The sequence below is a fragment of the Arachis ipaensis genome, chromosome B1, assembly GCF_059453495.1.
Source record: "Arachis ipaensis isolate K30076 ecotype BB chromosome B1, ASM5945349v1, whole genome shotgun sequence".
Taxonomy (NCBI): domain Eukaryota; kingdom Viridiplantae; phylum Streptophyta; class Magnoliopsida; order Fabales; family Fabaceae; genus Arachis; species Arachis ipaensis.
Window position 1 is genome coordinate 133,867,275 of NC_142436.1, and position 22,915 is coordinate 133,890,189.

General features: G+C 35.1%; 1 protein-coding gene across 2 annotated transcripts; it reads left to right on the forward strand.

Moving 5' to 3' along the window:
- Nucleotides 1-18,572: 18,572 nt before the first annotated feature.
- LOC107634793 (rhamnogalacturonan I rhamnosyltransferase 1) lies at nt 18,573-22,229 on the forward strand. 2 transcript variants are annotated; one of them, XR_015902458.1, is made up of 9 exons: nt 18,688-19,387; nt 19,478-19,545; nt 19,627-19,715; nt 19,813-19,978; nt 20,131-20,420; nt 20,561-20,765; nt 20,851-21,008; nt 21,282-21,929; nt 22,116-22,229. XR_015902458.1 is itself a non-coding variant. In XM_016338215.3 (8 exons), exons 1-8 carry the CDS (start codon nt 19,030-19,032, stop codon nt 21,526-21,528), a joined length of 1,581 nt encoding a protein of 526 aa, XP_016193701.1. In that variant the 5' UTR covers nt 18,573-19,029; the 3' UTR covers nt 21,529-22,229. The 2 variants fall into 2 exon arrangements, 1 of the variants encoding a protein (XP_016193701.1); XM_016338215.3 differs by having other exon boundaries at nt 18,573-19,387; nt 21,282-22,229.
- Nucleotides 22,230-22,915: the final 686 nt, after the last annotated feature.

Sequence of the window (22,915 nt, forward strand, 5' to 3'; positions counted from 1 at the left end):
CTACTATAATCTTTTTGGTATGATCATTGGATTCTTTATGGAAAACTATGTGATCTAATTCTTTATGTCCATATTACTGAACTTGATATATCTATTAGTGATGTATGGAATAATGGAAGATGAAATTTAAACATCCTTGCCACTCCTATACCCGTTGAAGTGATGGACTTTATTTTAACATTAAACACATCTCGATCTATTAATAATCATCTAAGTTGGAATTGGAGAACAAACTCATCCAAAACTTACACAGTGAAAGATGGCTACCAGTGACTAATTAAACGAGAAAGTCAAGGAATTCATCATTCTAATTATCTCTGGCTTTGGTGTCGCAATGTGCCTGAGAAGGTGAAACTTCTTATTTGGTTAGGGATTCACGATGTGCTGCCAATAATATCATTTCGGTTCCGCCAAAGCATGAAGAACAACAAGCTATGCCCCAGGTGTGGGGATGAAGTGGAGTCGATTTCTCATTGCCTTTTAACTTGTACCAAAGCTAGAGATTGGAGCCACGTCATGTCTTTTCCTCTGCTGCAGGATATAGAGTTCAAAATTTGGGTTCAAGAGTTGACGATGAAGAATGAAACAGTCACCGCCGTAGATCTATGGTGGGTTTAGAGACTATAGGAATCAAGAGATCTTTGATTCTAGTGATGTGTGGTCACTAGTGACAGTGATTCTCAACATTCGAAGGGTGATTCAATATATTGTGGCATCTAATAATAGGTTACAATATTTTCAAAGTCAAATCTACTGTTCTGTGTAGTTAAAACTGATGTTTGATTGGACAAAAGTGAACTACGATGCTAGTGTCTTTATGGAGCAACAGTGCGCTAGCTTTAGGTGTGAGATTTAGGACCACTAGGGAGTGTAGATCAGTGGCTGTTCTGGGCCTCTACTGGTTTGGATGTCCACCGTTGTGAACTTTTTGCAATATGGAGGAGTTTAATGTTGGCCTGGGACAGTGGCGCAAGGAAAGTGATTTGTGAGACTGACTCCAAATGAAGATGCGCACCTTCCAGCTCAATGCTTTAGGTTTGGGAAATGATGATAACGATGATGATTTGCTTGCCAAAATTAAGGAGCTCATGTGTAGAGAGTGAAAAGTCAAAAGTGAAAATGAACCACGTCCTAAGAAAGCAAATGGTATTGCTGGTTCTTTAACTAAAAAAAGTGCTCTCAACAATGAGAACTATTCTGAGTGGATTCAAACTCAAGTGATTTACGAGAATCTATATATGTTAAGGTATTAGCCTCGCGAGGCAATGCAATCCTATTTAAGGTTTCCTTTTTTTTTCTTTGGTCACCAAAAATATATTTTAGTATTGTTACATTTTCTTGTCTACCTCAAAATTCTATTTATTATAATAGCATAAGTTATAATAGTTTATGTTAGAGAGGGTAAGAGAGTAGTAGAGAAAAGGTTTGTGTGTATTCAAGTTGTATCGAATGATACAATATAAAAGAATATTTATAGGTATTTAGAGAATCGAAATCATAAAAACGTAATATCCTATAATAAATATTCAAATATGCTAAATAGTTCTAATGAAAGCAAATTAATCCTAATATATTCTAACATCCCCCTCAAACTCAAGTGACAACTTGAGTTTGAAACTTATTTAAAACAATGAAATAAAAAATGAATAAACTAATAGAACAGGTGCAGACAGAACTGCTAGAAGAAAGCACAGATGGAACTGCCAGAAGGAAGCGTAGACGAAACCGCCGGAAAGAAGCGCAGACGGAATTGCCACAAGGAAGCGTAGATGGAACTACCACAAGGAAGCGTAGACAAAACTGTCATAAAGAAACACAGGCAGAACTGCCACAAAGAAACGCCGACGAAACTGCCACAAGGAAAGTGCAGATAGAACTGCCGCAAGAGTGGCCAACTACCGAAAAACTGCTGAAAATATGGCAAACTACCGAAAAACTGCTGAAAAATGACAAAATGCAAGGAGATGGCAAACTATCAGAAGGTGACAAAAAATATATATGATTTCTTCAAGAGAATAAGCAAGTAGTGAATGAGCTAATCGGTTAGGTGAGAAAGCATCAAAACATTGACAAAAGAGAAGAAAAAACTGGCATGGAAGAAATGTATGAAAAATACGGTGATTTCACTAGAAGAAAAATAACCTATACCATGGCTCTGATACCATGTTAGAATGGGTAAGAGAGAGCAGTAGAAAAAATATTTGTGTATATTCAAATTGTATTGAATGATACAATATAGAAGGATATTTATAGGTGTTTAGAGAATCAAAAATCATAAAGACGTAATATCCTATAATAAATATTTAGATATGCTAAATAATTCTAATGAAAGATAATTTATCCTAATATATTCTAACAGTTTATATATTACATAATATTTAATTTTATTTAATAGATTTGAATAAAATTTTGGAATAATTAAAGATATTATTAAGTGTTACAATATGGATGTCTACTTAGTGTCTACTCAACATGACTTATTCTTCCAACCAAATACTTTTGGGCGGTACAAACATTGAATGGTAGGCGGTGCAAGATTTTCAAAATTTGAAAAAGTTAACATTGCACACGTATAAATAAGGGCATAGGCTGAGGCAATGGATACACTACTACGAATATAAAATACTCCTTTTACTTTGTATATATATATAATTTCTATTATATTGAGATAATAATATTGGTGAATATTAATACTAAAGTTTTCTATCTATACTTCTTTATTTTATATTTATTTTTTTTCTTATTTATTTATTTTACAACACGTTATCAACATGAGACTCTGATAAAATTTTTAGAAAGACTCAAGTAATAAATTTTCATTATGTCAAAACTCTTTCATCTTGGATTTTTATAATCATGGTATATCTGGAAACAACTACTTATCATGGATATTAGATGGCAAAATTCATCTTGATTGAATGGATCCTGGAGATACTATTAAGGCTGAAAATAATGCATCCCAGAAGGATAAACCCAAAGTCATGATCTTCCTTCGTCGTCATCTTGACGAATAATTGAAAAATGAATATCTCACACTAAAAGATCCTACAGATCTGTGAAAAAACCTTGAAGAAAGGTATAATCATCAAAAGAAAGTAATACTTTCTCAAGCCCGATATGAGTGGACACACTTGCGTCTACAAGATTTTAAATTCATAAATGAATACAATTTAGCAATGTTCCAAATTACCTCACGAATGAAATTATGTGGGGAAAGGATAACTGATAATGACATGTTAGAGAAAATTTTCTCGACCTTCCATGTCTCAAATGTGCTCCTACAGTAGCAATATCAAGAAAAAGAATTTAAAAAATATTATAAGCTAATTTCTTGCCTTGCTGTTACTGAACATAACAATAAATTACTTTTAAGAAATTATAAAGCGCCTCCAGCTGGCGCCGTCCCATTTTCTGAAGCAAATGCGGCAAATCATAACCCCAGAAGAGGTAAATGGCAAGGTTTTGGTAACAAGAAAAATTATGGAAGGAAGAAAAATTATGTTCACAAGAAAAAATTTAACCAGAAGTGGGATAAAGAAAGAAATAATTGGCAAAATAAATCAACAGAGCATAAATATTTCTATTGTGGTGGAAAGGGTCATTGGTCACGTACCTGTCATACCCCAAGGCACTTAATTGATTTTTATCAAGTATATTTGAAAAAGGATGACAAAAGAAAGGAGACAAATTTTGTTTCAAAAGATGCTAAAAATTACACCACTCATTATGAAGTATCTAATTTTTTGAGAATTCTGAAAGAAATATTGGCCATTTGATCAATGATGAAAGTTTAATATTTAGGTTCGTTAAGTATTTATGTAAATAAATAATGTAAAAAGCTTCTTGTTAAGTTTTATTCCCTATGTATTTGAATTTCAAGTATGATGTATATAAATAATGTTTAATAAAATATTTATGTTTATGTATATGAAGTTCAAAATCATTAAATGTGTCAAGTTCTAAACTAATCACAATAGTAATAATAATAAAATCTTAGTATATGATACTATTTTTATTTATAGTTCTTTTTAGAAAAATAATTTCAATTAGGAATACAATTTTACTGTGCATGTACTACTACTCATTTTATTATTATTATTATTTGTCTTTAAAGAAAATGATAAGGATATATAATGAAGATATTTGCCTTGTGAATAGTGCAAGTTCGCATGCCTTTCTCAGAAGTAATATATATTTTACTCATCTTGTACCAAAAGAAAAATGTGTTAATACCATTATTGGCTCAAGCAATATGGTAGAAGGCTCCGGAAGAGTTATAATTTTATTTTTCAGATGAACAAAATTCATAATAAATAATGCACTATTGTCTACTAAGTTTCTAAGAAACTTGTTAAGTTTTAAAGATATTCACCGAAATGGATATCATATTGAAACAATGAATGAGAAAAATCATGAGTACTTATGTATCACAACTCATGATTCAAATAAAAAAGTTATATTAGAAAAGTTACCTTCACTTTCATCTGGGTTATATTATACTAAAATTGGTACAATTGAATCACATGCCATTTTAATTCAGAAGTTTACCAGTTCAAATGAATTCATAATTTGGCATAATCGATTGGGGCATCCTGGAACAACAATGATGTGGAGAATTATTGAAAACTTCAATGGACATTCACTAAAGAACCAGAAGATTCTTAAATCTAGTGTATTTTATTGTGGTGCATGTTCTCAGGAAAAACTAATTTTAAGGCCATCACCATTAAAGATTGGATTTGAGTCTCCTGAATTCTTTAAAAGGATTCAAGGTGATATATGTGGACCTATTCATCCATCATGTGGATCTTTTAGATATTTTATGGTTCTAATAGACATATTTTCGAGATGGTCACATGTGTGTTTATTGTCTTCTCGCAGCCTGATGTTGCAAGATTACTTGCTCAAATTATTCAATTAAAGACACAGTTTTCAGAAAATCCAATCAACACAATTCGTCTTGATAATGCTGGTGAATTCACTTCTCAAGCCTTTAATGTTTATTGTATGGCTGACAGAATAAGTGTTGAACATCTAGTAGCTTATGTTCACACACAAAATGGGTTAGCAGAATTACTTATTAAATACCTCCAATTAATTGTTAGACTCTTATTTATGAGAACAAATCTCCCAACTTTTATTTGGGGTATGCAATTTTACATGTTGCATCACTTATTCGTTTGAGGCCAATAAGTTAGCATCAATTTTCTCCTCTACAATTAGCTTTTGGCCAGCAGCCAAATATTTTTCATTTGAGGATTTTTTGGTGTGCGATATATGTTCTAATTGCCCCACTTTCTCGCACTAAAATAGGACCCCAAAGAAAATTGAGAATTTATGTGGGATATGATTCTCCCTCTATAGTGAGGTATCTTGATATACAAATAAGAGATATGTTTAAAGCTTGATTTGCAGATTGTCATTTTGATGAATTAAAATTTTCAACATTAGGGGGAGAGAATAAGCTTCTTGAAAAAGAACTTAATTAGAATGCATCATCCTTGATGCATTTAGATCCTCGATAAGGGCAATGTGAACTAGAAATTTAAAAGATTCTACATTTGTAAAGAATAAAAAATGAATTACCTGATACATTTTTTGATACGAAAAGGATTACTAAATTTTATATACCAGCTGAAAATGCTCCAATTCGAATTTGATGTCCTAGTCGAACAGATGGCCACCAAAATAAATTCATGTCAAAAGCGTGGTAGCTCTATCGGTTCTAAAGACAAAAATCTTTGAAAAAGAAAAGAGGTAAATATTATTCCTGTTAAAAAAGTTAAAGACATAGTAAAGACACCTGCAGTTGTCCAAAATTCTGATATAGTTTTGACGCCAGAAGACGTTCAGGTACCTGAAAATTGTAAAAATGATGAGATCTCGATACATTATGTCTTTATAAGAGAAAAATAGAACCAAAATAAAATCATTGTCAATGAAATATTTGCATATAATGTGGCATTACACATCATGCATGAAAGTAAGGATCTTGAGCCAATAATAGTCAAAGAATGTCGACAAAGGGGTAATTGGCCAAAATGGGAAGAAGCTATGAAGGCTGAATTAGACTTACTTGCAAAACATGAAGTCTTTGGACCTTTAGTCCGTATACCAGAAGATGTAAAACCTGTTGGATATAGATGGATATTTGTGAGAAAAAAAAATGAGAAAAATGAAGTTGTACACTACAAATCTCGACTTGTGCCATAAGGTTTTTCACAAAAGCCCAATATAGATTATGAAAAAACATATTTTCCTGTAGTAGATGCAATAACATTACGTTATTTGGTCAGTTTATCTACATACCATAAAATACATATACATCTAATGGACATGGTAACAACTTAGTTATACAGATCATTAAATCGTGATATCTATATGAAAGTTCCTGAATGACTAAAGATATCTAAACCATCTCATGAATATTCACAGGGGTTATACTCAGTAAAATTACAAAGATCTTTATATGGTCTAAAGCAATCTGGATGAATGTGGTATAATCGTCTTACTGAGTATTTGGTCAAAAATGGATTTCAAAATGATGATATCTGCCCATTGGTGTGAAATTTCTAAGCACAACTTACCAGTAAGTGCACCGGGTCGTACCAAGTAATAACTCATGGTGAGTGATTGTCGATCCCACAAGGATTAACAGACTAAGCAAGCAATGGTTGATTAGCTATTCTAGTTAGACAAAATGAAATGAGAGTTTTGAAGATCAAACGGATTAAAAAGCATTAAACTAAGAAATCCAATCTCCTCTAATTCAACCAACCGTCAATTCCTTGATCAGTCAATTGTATTAAAGGGTTAAGTCCAATTTCTTATTTAAAGCCACACAAATCCTATGAACCCAAGAATGATACAGTTATATGTCACGTACCACATTAAACCCAGATAATTAACAATTTATGAGAAAGTGGTTTCAAGATGTAATTCAAATGATATAGCTTTTCTAAGATTTGATAGAATTCAAGTTAGATTAGAGTTATTTTCCAATACTCACTAATCCGGAGGATGAAGAACGAAACCAATTCTTAAACAATAATCAATGCATTAACCAAGAGTAGAAAAACATATAATTATCAATCCATCAATGTAAATAGAGCTTCTAACCTTAACAATGGAGGTTTAGTTGCTCATGGTGTAGAAAACCCTAGTAGAGAAAAAAGTATAAAAGTGCGTAATGAAAATTAGGATAAAAGAAAGCTATGTTGATTTGTTTCACATATGGTCCCCACTTGATTCCATGCTATTGGCACTAAACGCCAGGTACTGGGCATTTAGCACTGGCCAAGCAGCAAACCTTGTTCGCAAAATTTGATCCTCGGTGCTAAACGCCGGTGGCTGGCCGTTTAGCGCCAGCTACCCAGAATGCTTGGCACGATTTACGAAGCTCCCGGCACTAAACGCCAAGTTGTGGCATTTAGCGCCATCAGTCCAAAAGAGAATTTTCTCGTTTAAGCTCTTGCAGCCGTGCGTACGCATAGCACATGGGTACGTGATGAGCGGATATTTTATACGCTTTTTGGCAGCATTTTCATATAGTTTTTATTATGTTTTGTTTAAGTTTTATTATATTTTCATAAGTTTTAGTGCAAAATTCATATTTTTGGATTCTACTTTGATTTGTTATGTTTTATGATAATTTCAGGTATTTTCTAGCTGAAACTGAGGAGTTTTAGCAAATTCTGATTCAGAGACAGAGAAAGGACTGCAGATGTTGTCGGATTCTGACCTCTGTGCACTTGAAGGAGCATTTCTGGAGCTACAGAAGTCCAAATGGTACGCTCTCAATAGCTATGGAAAGCTAACATCCAAGGCTTTCCAGAAAATATATAATAGTTCATACTTTTCTTTGGAAACGAAGGCCCAAAACTGGCGTTCAACGCCAGTCACCAGCCCCAGTCCTGGCGTCCAACACCCAGAAGGGAGCACTAGCTCGTGGCTTCAGTCAAGGTCAGCCCAAACACTCACCAAGTGGGTCCAGAAAGTGAATTTTCACACTATAGGACTAGTTTATCTTATTTCTGTAATTCTTAGTTATCATATTAGTATTTATAGAAGAATATCACCCTTGTTTGGGAGTACCGCCAATCTTCTTCCCCCACTTTTATTCGAATACTATTCTATGTACAGTATGAGTCACTAACCTCCTAGGTTAAGGTTAGAAGCTCTGCTGATTCTTATGAATTAATAATATCAATATTCCACTTCAATCTATGCTTGATTCTATTCTAAGATGTATCTTCGTTCTTCATCCTAATGGATTGGGAGTGTAACCTGACCGTCATCCCAATTCCACATGGGTTCTTGCGAGTCCTTGACGGGATAGTATTGAACCACCAGCTTGATTATACATCTCTTAGACGGCTAATCCACAGCTTCGTTGGGTACTTATCGAGACATTAGTACAGCCAAGGTGCAGGACGATTAGGGCCTTTGTGGTATAGACTATAACCAAAGGAGCAGCATTTCCTGATCCGAAAGATCCGACCTTGTCTGTGGTATTTTGAGTAGGATCACCAAGGGAATGGACTGCTAGAGCTTCACCCCCATTCAGATTGAATGACCCTGACCCGGCATTAATCATATACAGCCTGCCATGGAATGAATTAATTAGAAGTTGGAGTGGATGATGAGAAAAGTTGATTCAGAAGGATGAAGTATCTCCGAAGCCTCAACCGTTCTCATACCATTGATTTCACACCTATCTAGTAACGTTTTATTTATTTATCTGTTTTACGCGTTTTCTTGTGACAACTATATTTCTATCCGCTTGACTAAGATCTGCAAGGTATCCATTGCTTGCTCAAACCAACAATCTCCGTGGGATCGATCCTCACTCACCTGAGGTATTATTTGGACGACCCAGTATACTTGCCGGTCTATCTGTGCGAAATGTGCGGAGTCAGTTTCGTGCACCAGTACGCATGACTTTCCTTGTTGCTCCAGTGATGCGTACGCATGCATGATGCGTACACATGAGGCTCCTTTACTTCTTCATGCACTTTTCTATCAATTTTTCATCAGAATTCTACCGAAAATTAATCAAAAACCACAAAACTCAAAGTAGCATCTAATGGGGGATAATCCACTAAAATCCTCTAACAAATTAACAGAAGACTGTATAAAATATATAGAAAAGATACTAATGATGTTCTTGCATCACAACACCAAACTCGAAGTGTTGTTTGTCCTCAAACAACTTGAATAATGAAAACTAAGAATTGGTTTGGTTAGAAGTTGAAGTTCCATTGAAGCTCATGCTTGTCCTAAAAGTGAGGTTTTTCAATCATTGTGATCATGAGTGCATCCTTACTTATCATTATTTCTTAAAATTTGGGAATATCAACACCTCAAAGGAACTAAAACCTGGATGATGTTATGAAATCTCACTCCCATTAAGTCTATATTGATCTTTGAATTCCTTTCTTGTGAACTTAGAGATAACATTTCTGTTGACAACTCTAAATGCTCCGTCTCAAGGCAACTCTTAATAGTGAGTGTTCGATCGGTAATTCCAGACCAGTTGGTTCAAGTTATCGGGTGATATAGCACCCCGCAGATCTACTTACTTAAGCCTCTCTTTGACACATTCGCACCACAAGCATATAACTGAGATTTTGATTCCAAACATCGATGTCCAAAGCCTCTTTGGACTGCTAAATGTCTTGTCTCAAGGTGGCTTGTGTAACGGATTTTTAATCGATAATCCCGGACTAGTTAGTCCAAGTTGTCAGGTGATGAAACACCCTCGGATTTAATCACCCAATCCGTCCTTGAACAATAAACACTACAGGAACATATTTGGGTCTCAGTTATTGATACTCAGAGCTTTGAAACTTAGCTTTCTTCTGATCTTGTCATCATTTTTTTCTTGTTCTTTCTTTTTCTCTCTTTTTCTTATTTTTCTTTTTACTTCTTTTGGTTCAAGGATTAACCTCTTGCTCATTTGTGGAGGTTTCATAACACTTCTCTAAATTCTTGTTCCTCAAGATTCAACATTCCTCTTTATTTAAGGAACTTTACACATTATTCTCTTAATGCCATCATAATCACAATTATAAATACCACTACATACAATGTAACAAGACAATAGTAAAAAAAACTCAAATTTTAACCATAAATACCACTTCTTTTTCTTTTTTAAATACTTCTTGAGGATACTACATAAGCTCATTGAAAATAAAAATACAAAACCAACAATAAACTAAAAACTAAAGGAAATAGAAACTAAGAGCCATGCACTAAATAATAAATATCAGAAACAGAAAATAGAAAAATAACATAAGCATAACGAAAATGGAAATAAGATGAAAAGAACTCAACCACCTCAGTCATGGCGGTGGCCATCTCCCTCCTTAGGTTGTGCTCTATATGGTCCTCTCAGACGCCTTGTGTCTTGCCTCACTTGGCGAAGCTTGTGGTACTGGCTCTCTTACTCAACCACAATCTGATGGAGGAAGGTGTCGTAGCTATCCTGACTGACCTGCATCTGCTCAAGTGAGGAGATCAGCTGCTGCCAGTATTCCTGAGGTGCGAATTAGTGCTCTTGAGGCACAAAAGGTGGTGGAGGAGCTTGTTGAGTTTCTTCTTTGGCTTGTCCTCCCCTTGGGACCCTAGCATACTCTCTTTCATGCTCCATAGTCTTCCTTGAAATCAGCCACTCAATGGGAATAGGAAAATTATTATCCAATCGGACCTCCGTGACCTCACAAAGCCAGAAAATAAGGTGGGTGAAGGCTAGCTTCGCATGCGTGGAGGAGTTGGAGGCAATGCTATAGAGTTGTTGTGGAATAATGTCCTCCACCACCACCACCTCATAACCGATCATGATACAGTGGATCATGATGGCTCTATCCACTGTGCACTCAGATCGGTTGCTAGTCGGGATAATAGAGCGTTGGATGAACTCCAACAATCTCCTAGCAACTGGCTTAAGGTCATGCCGGCTCAACTGGTTCAGCTGTCCATCTGAACTCAACCTCCACTAAGCTCCCGGAAGGCAAATGTCAGCAAGCACTTGGTCATACCTCCGGTCTCAGCTCATCCTCTCACTGTAAGTCTCCAAACCACAATTTGGAGGTGGTAGTCGAAAGGCTGCCCTAACCATTCTTGGATTGAAGTCCAAGACCTTCTCCCTCATATAGGTTTGATAGTCCTTCTCATTTACCCCACGAACAATATCCTTGTAGGTAATTCATACATTACCTCAGAAATTGCCAACCTCTCCTCTCTATTTGTTGCCGAATTTCCGAATATTCATTCGGCTTGAGGTCAAAATTCACTTTTGGGATCACCTTCTTTTTTTATTATGATCTTAAAAAAGTACTCCTCATGTAACTTGGAGGAGAACCTTCAAAATTTCCGGATTGTGGTGCCTTTCCCTTTTTCTTCCTTGAAGAAGATTCGCTTCCATTTGGTTTCATTGATAAAAAAATAAAAAGAGAGTGGTTGCGACAACACCAAACTTAAAAGTTTGCTTGTACTTGAACAAAAAAAAAGAAAAGAGCTAAGAGGGGAGGGAGGTTCGTTTATGGCTTAGAAGGGGAAAAGTGGTGTGGAAAAAAAGGAGAAAGAAGAAGATAGAGGAAGAAGAAGAAAAAGGAGCGGAGGTTGGGTTTGTGGAAGGGGAGTGGGTGTGGTGGGAATAGAAAGAGAAGATAAAGAAGGGGTGAGAGAGAGAGTAAGGGACGTGTATGTGGAGGATAGAAAAAAAAGAAGAAAATGATGAAGGAATATGGTTGTTGTGTGGAAGATAAGGTGGGGTGGGAGGGTATTTATAGGGAAGAGGAAAAAAGGAAAAGGGGAAAAGGGAGAGAGAAGTGGAAACGGTTGGGGGGGTTTATGGAGGGGTTGGTGGGGTGTATTGGAAAGAGGAGAAAATCTTGGGGAATGATGGAATTGGTAAGATAGGTATGGGAAAAAGGAGAGATTTGATGGGATAGGGAGAGGGTATGGGAAACGAAGAAGTGGGAGAGAATTAGGGGGGAGTTGGTGGGGATTTGAATTCAAAAAGAGTGGTGGAGCTGGTTGCAGCGTACTAGGCGCTAAACGCCAGGTTGTGGGCGTTTACCGCCACTCCACCCGAATGAAATTTATTTGTTCACGTGCATTCGGCGCTAAATACCAAACCTCTAGCGTTTAGTGCCAACCTCTTTTTTTTCACCCCTGGCACTAGACGCCAGGGTTCTAGAGGCCAATTCCCTTTAGCTGCTTGCACCCTGGCGCTAGACGCCCAAAACTGGCGTTAAACACTAGGGAGGCAGTGGCAATTTCCCAAATTGCGTGCCTTCTAGTGCTAAACGCCCAGATCTGGCATTTAACATCCAACCATCAAAACCAAATTCCTCCATCACGGAGCTCTCTGCTCCATCCCAAACACACCTGCTCCTGTTCTGGTCAAAATGCATAACTTGAATAATGTTAAAAATAAGGAAAACTATGAGAGATGAAATTGAAACCATTAAAATGCGAAGAATAAAACATAACTAAAGGATACTAAAGGTGTTGGGTTGTCTTCCAACAAGCGCTTCTTTAATGTCACTAGCTTGATGGTTCACCCCTGCCGTTAAGGAGGAGATTGATCATATTGATTCAATTCTTCTCCTCTCACAGTGAATCTTCTCCTTGTATCCTTATGAATTAACTCGACATGCTCCAGAGAGAGAATCTTGTTCACTGTATAGAGCAATGTTGAATGGTGAGTCAACACGACTTTCAATCCAGGAGAAAAATCTTCAATGGGGATCTTCCTGTTCCTCCAAGAATTTAGAGGCTTGCTCGTCCTTGTGTTCAGCAACTAAGTTCTCCACTTTGGGTTGATCAATCATGGTATGTGCAGGGAGAGAGGGAGTAGACTCCCCAAAGTCTTTGGCTTCTTTCATGCTTTCTCCAGCTGGGCTCTTCCTCGCGAGAAGGTTGAGTCTCCATCTCTTTTTCACTCATCACATAGATGGTCTTATATTTCTTTCTCGAATTTGGAATTGTATCACTGGAGAATGTACTAGGAGGTCTTTCAGCATTTTGCTTGCTCAACTGTCCTATCTGCACCTCTAAATTTTGAATTGAAGCTCTAGTTTTCTGTATGAAACTATGAGTGGTCTTGGAGAGTTCTGCTAATGATGCTTCCAATGCTGAGGTATCCTGAGCAGCTGGGTTGGATTGTGTGATTAGAAGAATTGATGTTGCTGGTTGAAAGGATTTTGCCGGTTGAACTGGTTTTGGTGGGTTGTTGTTGTTGAAGTTGGACTACCTTCGATTCTGGTTTTGATTTTACCAGCCAAAATTCGGGTGATTTCTCTATCTCGGGTTATATGTCTTGAAAAAGGGATCATTATTAGCCGATTTTGAAGAATTACCCATGTAATTAACTTGCTCAAGAGGGGATTGCTCATAACCATAGCTTCCAAATTGAAACACTCCACCACTCATATCAAAAGAAGAATCTTGGGTAGCAACAGATGATACTTACATACCCCCAAATGTTGAGTGATGGCGGCAATCTATTGAGACATAGCTTTGTTCTGAGCCAAAATAGCATCCAAGGCATCCAACTCCATGACACCTTTATTCATCAAACAACATACACAGAAAAGATCTTGAAGAGATTTTATATGGATAAGTCACATTCATTAATTACCCCAATGATCATAAGGTCTTTGGATGTGGAAAAGGATCATTCCGTCCTAAAGAATAAAATGAAGATATCCTTGGTCATGAAGTACCATATCTTAGTGCCATTGGAGTACTAATGTACCTTGCTAATAATACACGACCTGACATATCATTTGCTGTGAATTTACTAGTAAGGTATAGTTTCTCTCCGACCAAAAGACATTGGAATGGGATCAAATAAATCTTTCGATATCTTCATGGAACAGTCATATGAGACTGTTTTATCCATATGAATCCAAGTCACAATTAGTTGGCTATGCAAATGCAGGATACTTGTCTAATCCACACAAAGGAAGATCTCAAACAAGATACCTATTCATATATGGTGATACAGCTATGTCATGGAGGTCCATAAAACAAACAATAGCAGCAACATCCTCTAATCATGCTGAAATACTCGCGATACATGAGGCAAGTCGCGAGTGTTTTAGCTCAGGAGTTTAATCCAATATATTTTGTCATCATGTGGACTGATTGACCATAAAATAACTCCAACTGTTTTGTTTGAAGATAATACAGCATGCATTGCTCAACTTAAGGGTGGATACATCAAAGGTGATAGAACAAAGTATATTTCTCCCAAATTATTCTTCACTCATGACATTCAAAATCAAGGAACAATTGATGTCTAACAGATCTGCTTAAGCGATAATCTGGCAGATTTATTTACAAAGTCACTTCCAAAATCTTCCTTTGAAAGATTGGTACATCAGATTGGGGTGCGCCGATTTCGAGATATTAAATAATATCGATAAGAGGGGGAGGCTGTACTCTTTTTTCTTTGGTCAGGTTTTTGTCCCTGATGAGTTTTTCTTGACAAGATTTTTAGTGAGCTAGCTTTAATCACAAAGGATATTATACTATTTTTCATTCACTAAAATTTTTTCCTATTGGATTTTTGTTTAATAAGATTTTGATGAGGCATATTCTTAATAGACATCCAAGGAGAATGTTACCATATAGATATCTACTCAGTGTCCATTCAGCATAACTTATTCCTCTAATCAAATATTTTTAGGCGGTACAAACATTAAATGGTAGGCGGTACAAGATTTTCAAAATTAAAAAAATTAACATTGCATGTGTATAAATATGGACAAAGACTAAGACAATAAATACACTACCACAAATATAAAATACTTTTCTTTCTTTATCTCTCTATACATACCACAAATATATAATATTTACTATATTGAGATAATAATATTAATAAATATTAATATTAAAATCTTTTATATTCTATCTATATTTTTTTATTTTATATTTATTTCTTCTTCCATATTTATTTATTTTACAACATTAAGCACAAATATTTATTTATTTATTTATTTTTACCGAAGATATGGAGACTCGAATCCGCAACCTCTTAATTGAGTATGGGGAGACTATGCCACTTGAGCTATTGCTTCTTGGCTCTTTTAAAATTTGAAAAGATATGTGACTCGAACCCGCTACCTCTTAATTGAGTATGGGGAGTCTATGTCATTTGAGTTATAACTCATTTTTTAATCACACTAACCCTCTTAATTAAGCACATATATTTATACCATAGCATGATCGTGATAAATGAATTTATGCATGCAAAATTAATCATAGAAGGAGCACGCAGCACCCTCAAATCAAATGAACTGGATGTACTATCCCTAGAAGAGGGTTAGTGTGACCAAACTGTGACATATATTTTACCATCAACTTGAAAACTCGTTTTATTTTTCATTCAACAAAAAAGTATAATTGTTTCCTCCAAAGGACACAACAATGTACCAATAGGGACAAGGGAAATCTTTTAATATTGCCACGCAGATGATTGCATTATGAGCCATACCCATCTTCTTCTTTCTGATCTATGGCTCCATTTTTTTTTTTTTTTGTTTTATTATAGTTATTATTTGCTCGAAATTTCCTAGACTTGTAAAATTTTAATGAGATAAAAACAAATTTATATAAGCCAAGAATGCGTGTAAGTTAGTAGCCAACTATATAGGTATGCAAATGAGCTATAGTTTTATAAAATAACTAATGCATTATTGCATTCTATTGATGCATGTGTATGAAAAAATTGTTTTATTTTATTATTTAAAGTTAAATTTAAAACATTCTAATTTTAAAAATGAGTAAAATATCATTTTTATTTTTATATGTTTAAGATAAGTCTCAAAATTATTTAATAATATTAATTTTTTATAATAGATAATTATTCAATTTAAATTTTACTCTTAATAAAAAATAAATTTACTTAAAACAAAAATAATATAGTTAAAAATAATATACTTAGATGTAACAAAAAATAATTAAATAATTATCTATCATAAAAATTAATATTATTAAAAGGTAAAATTAAAATTAATTTTAAAGATAAAAATCAAGTTTAATTAAATTAAATATTAAAAAATTTGGTACATTAGAAACAAAAAATTGCATAATTTGTACTTTATTATACATGTACTATGTTTTTTTTTTCGAAAATATATCTACTAGCCATTCTACAAAAATAAAATTAAAAAAAAATTACTTAGAATAAAAATAATGTGATTAAGAATAATTTACTTAGATGTGATTAAAAAATAATTGAATAATTATGTATCATAAAAAAAATTATTTAAATAAAATTTATTTAAATTAAATATTAAAAAAATTTAATTAATATATTAGAGATAAAATGGTATAATTCATTACTGTATATATAGCATGTTCTTTTTTTACTTTTTCCAAAAGTCTATCTACTAATGAGTAAAAATTTTAAATTCGTAATGTAATTTATTCCATTAAAAATTACTTTCATTATATTTTATTTGTCCCAATATTTTTATCTTATTTAAATTTCTAACATTTTAAAATGTCTTAATATTGTTTTACCATGTAACTCTATTATCAAATCACTAACAATAGAATAACATTGAACTAGTATTAAAATGTTAAAAACTTTTTTTTTTGTGACTGAAATGTTAAAAACTTAAATAAAACAATTTAAACATGAGATAATTTTAAAATTTATTCCAAATGTTAAGGAAAAAATATAATTTGTTCTTTTAAAAATTACAAATTTTGCATTATCAATCATATTACCTTATATATTATTATTGACCTAATTATTTTAAAAAAATATTATTTATGATTTAAAACATATAGTTAATCAATAAATTAATGTTGTAATTTTTAAATTTTTGTTATTATAATATCTCAAAAATAAATTTAATAAAAAGATATACTAAGAAGGACGGACACAGAGAATATTAATAACAGAGTTTAGTAGTGGGAAATGGGTATGCATAAGATTATGGCCTATATAAATTAATGAGGCAAGAATATCACACGCAAATGACGTGCAAGAGCCAAGGATGGCACCGCAAGAATGAATTTTGATGGATCATGCTTTCAACTTCCACGAGGCTAAGTGCATGCATTCTCAAATTAGTATAATAAAGAAAAATCAATTTGAATTGTTCACTCGTCTCTTTAAGTAAGTGTTGAAGGTTTGAATCCTGCTTTGTGTATGCAACAACCAATTAGACGAATTAATTCTTAATGTATCGAATTGGAGCATACCGTAGGAAACAAAAAAAAAATACATATCTTGTTTGTACGATTTATTACAACGTCTTCTTTAAACATTGGTTCACATTACATTTTAATCGATATTTTAGTTTGTATCTTTAAAGATTTTATAAAAGTGGACAAAGAGAAATTGAAAGTAAGGCTAACCCTTTATTATTATTATTATTATTATTATTATTATTATTATTATTATTATTATTAATGTACAGTGTGTTACTTTTAAAAGTATCTTGGAATAAAAGTGATATATATCAGGATGCGTTTATAGATCTATATTTATATCTATATAATATATAATGGTATGTAATTCGAACTCAAGACTTTTAATTTAGAATATAAATTACATTACCATTTTGGCTAATTTTATATTGATATTTCATACACTTAATTTATAATAAAAGGTGGATTATAGGTAATACACTAGTATTAATAATATGACTTTAACTATTGTACTATGATTTTATCCAATTAATTAGATTTTTTATCCTTTTTTTAAGAAATAGCCAATTAAGTTAAATATTTTGTTAATCTTACAGTACATACATTATTGAATATAAATATATGTTAAAAATTAGAAATTAAATCTCAATATCATTTTGTATCTTATAGTAAAAATAATTTTAAAAAAATATGTTTAATATTATTTTTCACTAGAGCTTCTCATAAAAATTGTAATTTAATTTCTATCAGTTTATACCTAATTAAATATGATGTCCCATGAGGCCATAACATAACTTTTACTAAGTGGAAGGGAAAAAACTAAAAAGGGGTGTGTATCTGAATGGGACCCAAGAGCAATTGCAGTCTAAGATAGCAATCGAGCACTCACCGTAGAAAGAGTGGGGTCCTCAAAGAGGGTCATTTAAGATACTGACACCTGGCCCAGCACCCCCTATCCTATGGCCCCAAATTAATGAACCGTTCGGAAATGGAATCCGCTACATCTTAACGGCGGAACCGACACTCTGGCTGACGGAAGCTTAACGGCGAGTCTTGTCAACATGTACGACTCGGTCGTCTGGTGCTGACTCATATCTTTTTGTGAATTTACCTTATCGTCAATGTACCATTTCCCGCTATTCCGCCCAATTTATCGCACATTTATTTCTTTCTATTTTTGGGGAATCAAGCTTTAAAGTGAAAATATATTGTAGCAAAACCTTGCTCTACTATATACTCTCAAATCTCTACCCAAGTGCATGTAAATATTTTTCTGTTAAAACTAAAAATTAGAGTAGTTATGACATTGAATTGGTAGAAAAATAGAATATAGTGTCGGCACATTTAGAAGGGACGCGAATAAATGGGGAGCACCTACCGCCGCTCCACACGAAAGAAAGCCCAGAATGATAAAGGCACACGTGTCATAGTGAAGATGAGGACACGTAGACAGTGATAGAGCAGCCAACCTGAGAAGGGCTTTTAAACTGAACCATGGTTAAGCATGTGTCAATGACCAATGGCAAATGTCGTTTATGCGTTTTGAAGAGCGTAGCGTTTTATTCTCTCTCTCACACGCTGGACACCCCACACCTACACCCTCACACACCTACGCTAATTCATTTCATTTTTTCTCTTTTTTTTTTCTCTCACACACTCGCCGGCCATTCCCGCCGATCACTAAACGACGCATCCTGCAGACATTCATTCGAAGATCGATCTTGTTAGTTGCGTGACATTGTGGCGGATGCTGGTGGATTCGTGGCCGTTACAGGCAAGGACGACGGATCTTGGATTGAATCTGGCATTTTAGGGTTATGAAGGGGGAGGAAGAGGAGGAGGCATTGTGAGATGTGCAGGCCGGAGAGGACCAGCAGCAGCAGCAGCAGCAGCAATTGCCAAGATTTAGTGTGGATGGGTGTGAGGGTGGAGAAGGGAGGGAGAGGCTCTTCTAACGGTTCGTCGTCGTCGGTGGCGGCAGCGTCGAGATCGAGGATGAAGATGTGGATGATTAGGGCGACGACGTCGGTGCTTGTCTGGACCTGCGTGGTGCAGTTGACGACGCTGGGTGAGATGTGGGGTCCAAGAGTCTTGAAGGGTTGGCCTTCTTGTTTCACTCATGATTCTTCTTCTTCTTCTGCTGTCAGTGCCCTTGATTTCGATTCCCAACTACTTCCGTCTCCGCGTCCCGTTCTTCTCCCTCCCAAGAGTATCTTTTCTTTTTCTCTTTCTCTCTCTCTCTCTCTTTCTCTTCTTTCATCACTTCCATTCATCTCAATTGATCTTTTCTTTTCTGCAGGAGTTTATAAGAACAATGGATACTTGATGGTGTCGTGCAATGGAGGACTCAACCAAATGAGAGCAGCGGTGACTGTTCTTCTTTCTATGTTTTTGCACTGATCCCATTTGCTCATTGGATTTCCTCTAATGTATAACTGCGTTTTACAGATATGTGACATGGTGGCCATTGCCAGATATCTAAATGTCACGCTTATCGTCCCTGAACTCGATAAAACTTCCTTCTGGGCTGACCCTAGGTGACTCTTCCATTCTTTCTTTGAATGCTGTTTGGGTTGCTTGCTTCTTTACAGGGATGACTTCTTAATAACTCTTCCTTTTACTTTGATTTCGTAGTGAGTTCCAAGACATATTTGATGTTGATCATTTTATTACATCCTTGAGAGATGAGGTCAGGATATTGAAAGAGTTGCCTCCTAGACTCAAGCTGAGAGTGGAAAGAGGAATGGTTTACACCATGCCCCCAATTAGTTGGTCTGACATTTCTTACTATAAGAATCAGGTCAGCTTATACCATCCCTGGTACTATAAGTTGGGGTCAGAAACATATGTTATCCTAAACATTACCAGATAGCATGTTTTTGTGACTTGATTATGTTTTTTTCTGTTCTATGGTCAGTTAGTCTAAAGCAAATGGCATATTTGTTGTTATAGATTCTGCCCCTGATACAAAAGTACAAAGTTGTGCATTTAAATCGAACCGATGCTAGGCTGGCAAATAACGGTCAACCTCTGGACCTTCAGAAGCTGCGATGCCGTGTTAATTTTAGTGCTCTGAGATTTACTCCTCAGATAGAGGAGTTGGGCAGAAAGGTCATCAAGCTTCTGAGGCAAAATGGTCCATTTATGGTGCTTCATCTGAGGTATGAAATGGATATGTTGGCGTTTTCTGGCTGTACTCAAGGTTGCAACAGTGATGAGGTGGAAGAGTTGACAAGGATGAGGTGAGCAGTAACTTGCATACTTCATTTGTTTTGTAATTCTCAATTCAGATTTCATTTTCAACTAACTAATGTGCAGATCAATAGGACATAGGAGAATTGATGCAAGTCTCAAACATTTTCAATTTTCTATGCATTGACAGATATGCTTATCCCTGGTGGAAAGAAAAAATAATCAACTCTGATTTGAAAAGAAAAGATGGCCTATGCCCTTTGACACCCGAGGAGACTGCTCTAACGCTTAGGGCTCTTGACATTGATCGGAACATTCAAATCTACATTGCAGCTGGAGAAATATATGGCGGGGAAAGGAGAATGGCTAGTCTTGCAAAGGACTACCCAAAATTGGTAAATTTGAAGTTCAAACATGGTAATTGGAACGTTTCTTATTGTTTAATGATGCTAAGTTTGCCTTTGTTCTTTGTTGAAACAGGTCAGGAAGGAAACACTGTTGGAACCATCTGACCTTCAGTTCTTCCAGAATCATTCATCTCAAATGGCGGCATTGGATTATCTTGTCTCATTAGAGAGTGATATATTTGTCCCCACATACGATGGAAATATGGCCAAAGTAGTTGAGGGCCATCGCAGGTACATTCTGCTGAAGCAATGTGATTTCCAAGATTATTTCTTCTCTAGGAATATCTGTTGCTGTTAAAATCCTAGGAATAAAGATTTCTTTGTAGTGAATAACAATTTTTGTATCTGCGTCTTCTGGGAGACAAATCGGACTTGATGAGAGATGATGCAAACAGCTTTTTCTTTCTGGCATAATTTTCTAGTACCATTGTTTTGTTCCGATTCTTATGATTCTCAGAACTTCTCTGCCAATTGACATGACTTGTACCTCCAATGCATGTGCAGATACCTTGGGTTCAAGAAGACGATATTGTTGAACAGAAAGCTCCTAGTTGATCTGATAGATCAGTACCATAATGGAGTACTGGACTGGGATACATTCTCTTCAGCCGTAAAGAGAGCTCACGCTGATCGTATGGGTAGTCCAACCAAAAGGTTGGTAATCCTCGACAAGCCCAAAGAAGAGGATTATTTTTATGCGAACCCACAGGAGTGTTTAGAATCATCAGTTGATCTGCTGAGTAGTACGTAGTAGTAATGCATCCAGAAAAACGCTGGAATTCACTTGTGCCATCACCTCCTGGTGCACTTGGTTCTCTACCACAGATAGTGAATTAGTTCTCTATGCAGTTTTAGCAAAGATGACGGCTTTTGTATCAAAGAGTCAGTCATGGTGACTCGAAAAAGAGAGATGGTTGGGTTTGGGGAGGGATCTATAACATTCATGACAGCTCTAGTCAAGGGAAGCAAAGCAAGCCGGGGAATACTTTATATTTTACATATGCAAATAATCATCCATCACATTCATGTATAGAAGCTACCCTGCCATTACGGGGTGAGAGCAGTTTATACTGCATTGTACACGGAGGAATTGAATTCATATACAAATTTGGATTTACTGGAACTGCCGTTCGTGGAAAGCTTAATACATTGGTACTTGCCTCTGTTTTTAGGATATAAATATATAAGTTTTGTTCCCATTTTTTTCTTCTTTTTTTTTTTTTTTTTGCTTTTTCCTTTGCCTCCTTTCTCTTTATCCTGCCATCATTCACACTATAAAATTTGTTTGTTGATGTATTATTCCCGCTAATTTGATATTCTTTTGTTTTGTCTATTCAGGGACCATGATCCTTTTTTTTTTCTTTTTGGTATTCTCTGTAAGCCTATGTTTACGTTGACATTGATTACTAGATTGGCATTTCGAATAGATTCTTAATTGGATAATTTCCTAAATGCCATCTTATGCCTCAAACTCTAGTAATTTGATAACTTCCTAAATGTCTAATACTTATGGCTATGGCCCTTGGATATGGAACTCATGTATTGGGATTCTATAGCATATTGAATTTTGATAAGATGGACCTTGGTGTATGGTTAAAATTGTTTCATTCCTTAGACACTATATGAACCCCCACCATCCCCAGAGAGGGGTGAAAAAACAACCAGAGGCAGCCACTAGTTAAAAAGTGGTCCAATTGGGCGTTTGATTTATTCCATTATACCTCCATTGATGATTGGATGTGTGGATGGAGGAATAATGCTTAGTTACAATTGCTTTTGACGTATTATCGAGATGGCTATTTTTATTGAAGTTTGAAGCATGATATACTGGTATTTCAGTATCTGACTATTTTTATGCGGCATATCGGCATATCACCCTTCCGTTGGCTATTTTATTTTATTTTATTTTATTCTCCACCTAGTCTCCTTTTGAGCTGGACCTTGAAGGAGTTCCACCGCTGGCAATTGTTTTTTTGAAAAATGACAGTGTCATTAAAATTTATTATTTTTTTGTTATTATTTAGTAATCAATTTAATTTTTTTAGTTTAGTTTTTTTAGTTAAGGTTATGAAAACCGATTCGAACTGATTAGTCGAATCGGTCGGTTGAACCAATAGAAAAAACGGTTCAGATAAATG

Coding starts and splice junctions, on each gene's coding strand:
- LOC107634793 (XM_016338215.3), top strand. CDS start 19,030: ATGTGCAGGCCGGAGAGGACCAGCAGCAGCAGCAGCAGCAGCAATTGC. Junction 19,388..19,477: donor CGTTCTTCTCCCTCCCAAGA/GTATCTTTTCTT, acceptor TCTTTTCTGCAG/GAGTTTATAAGAACAATGGA. Junction 20,766..20,850: donor CAAAGGACTACCCAAAATTG/GTAAATTTGAAG, acceptor TTGTTGAAACAG/GTCAGGAAGGAAACACTGTT.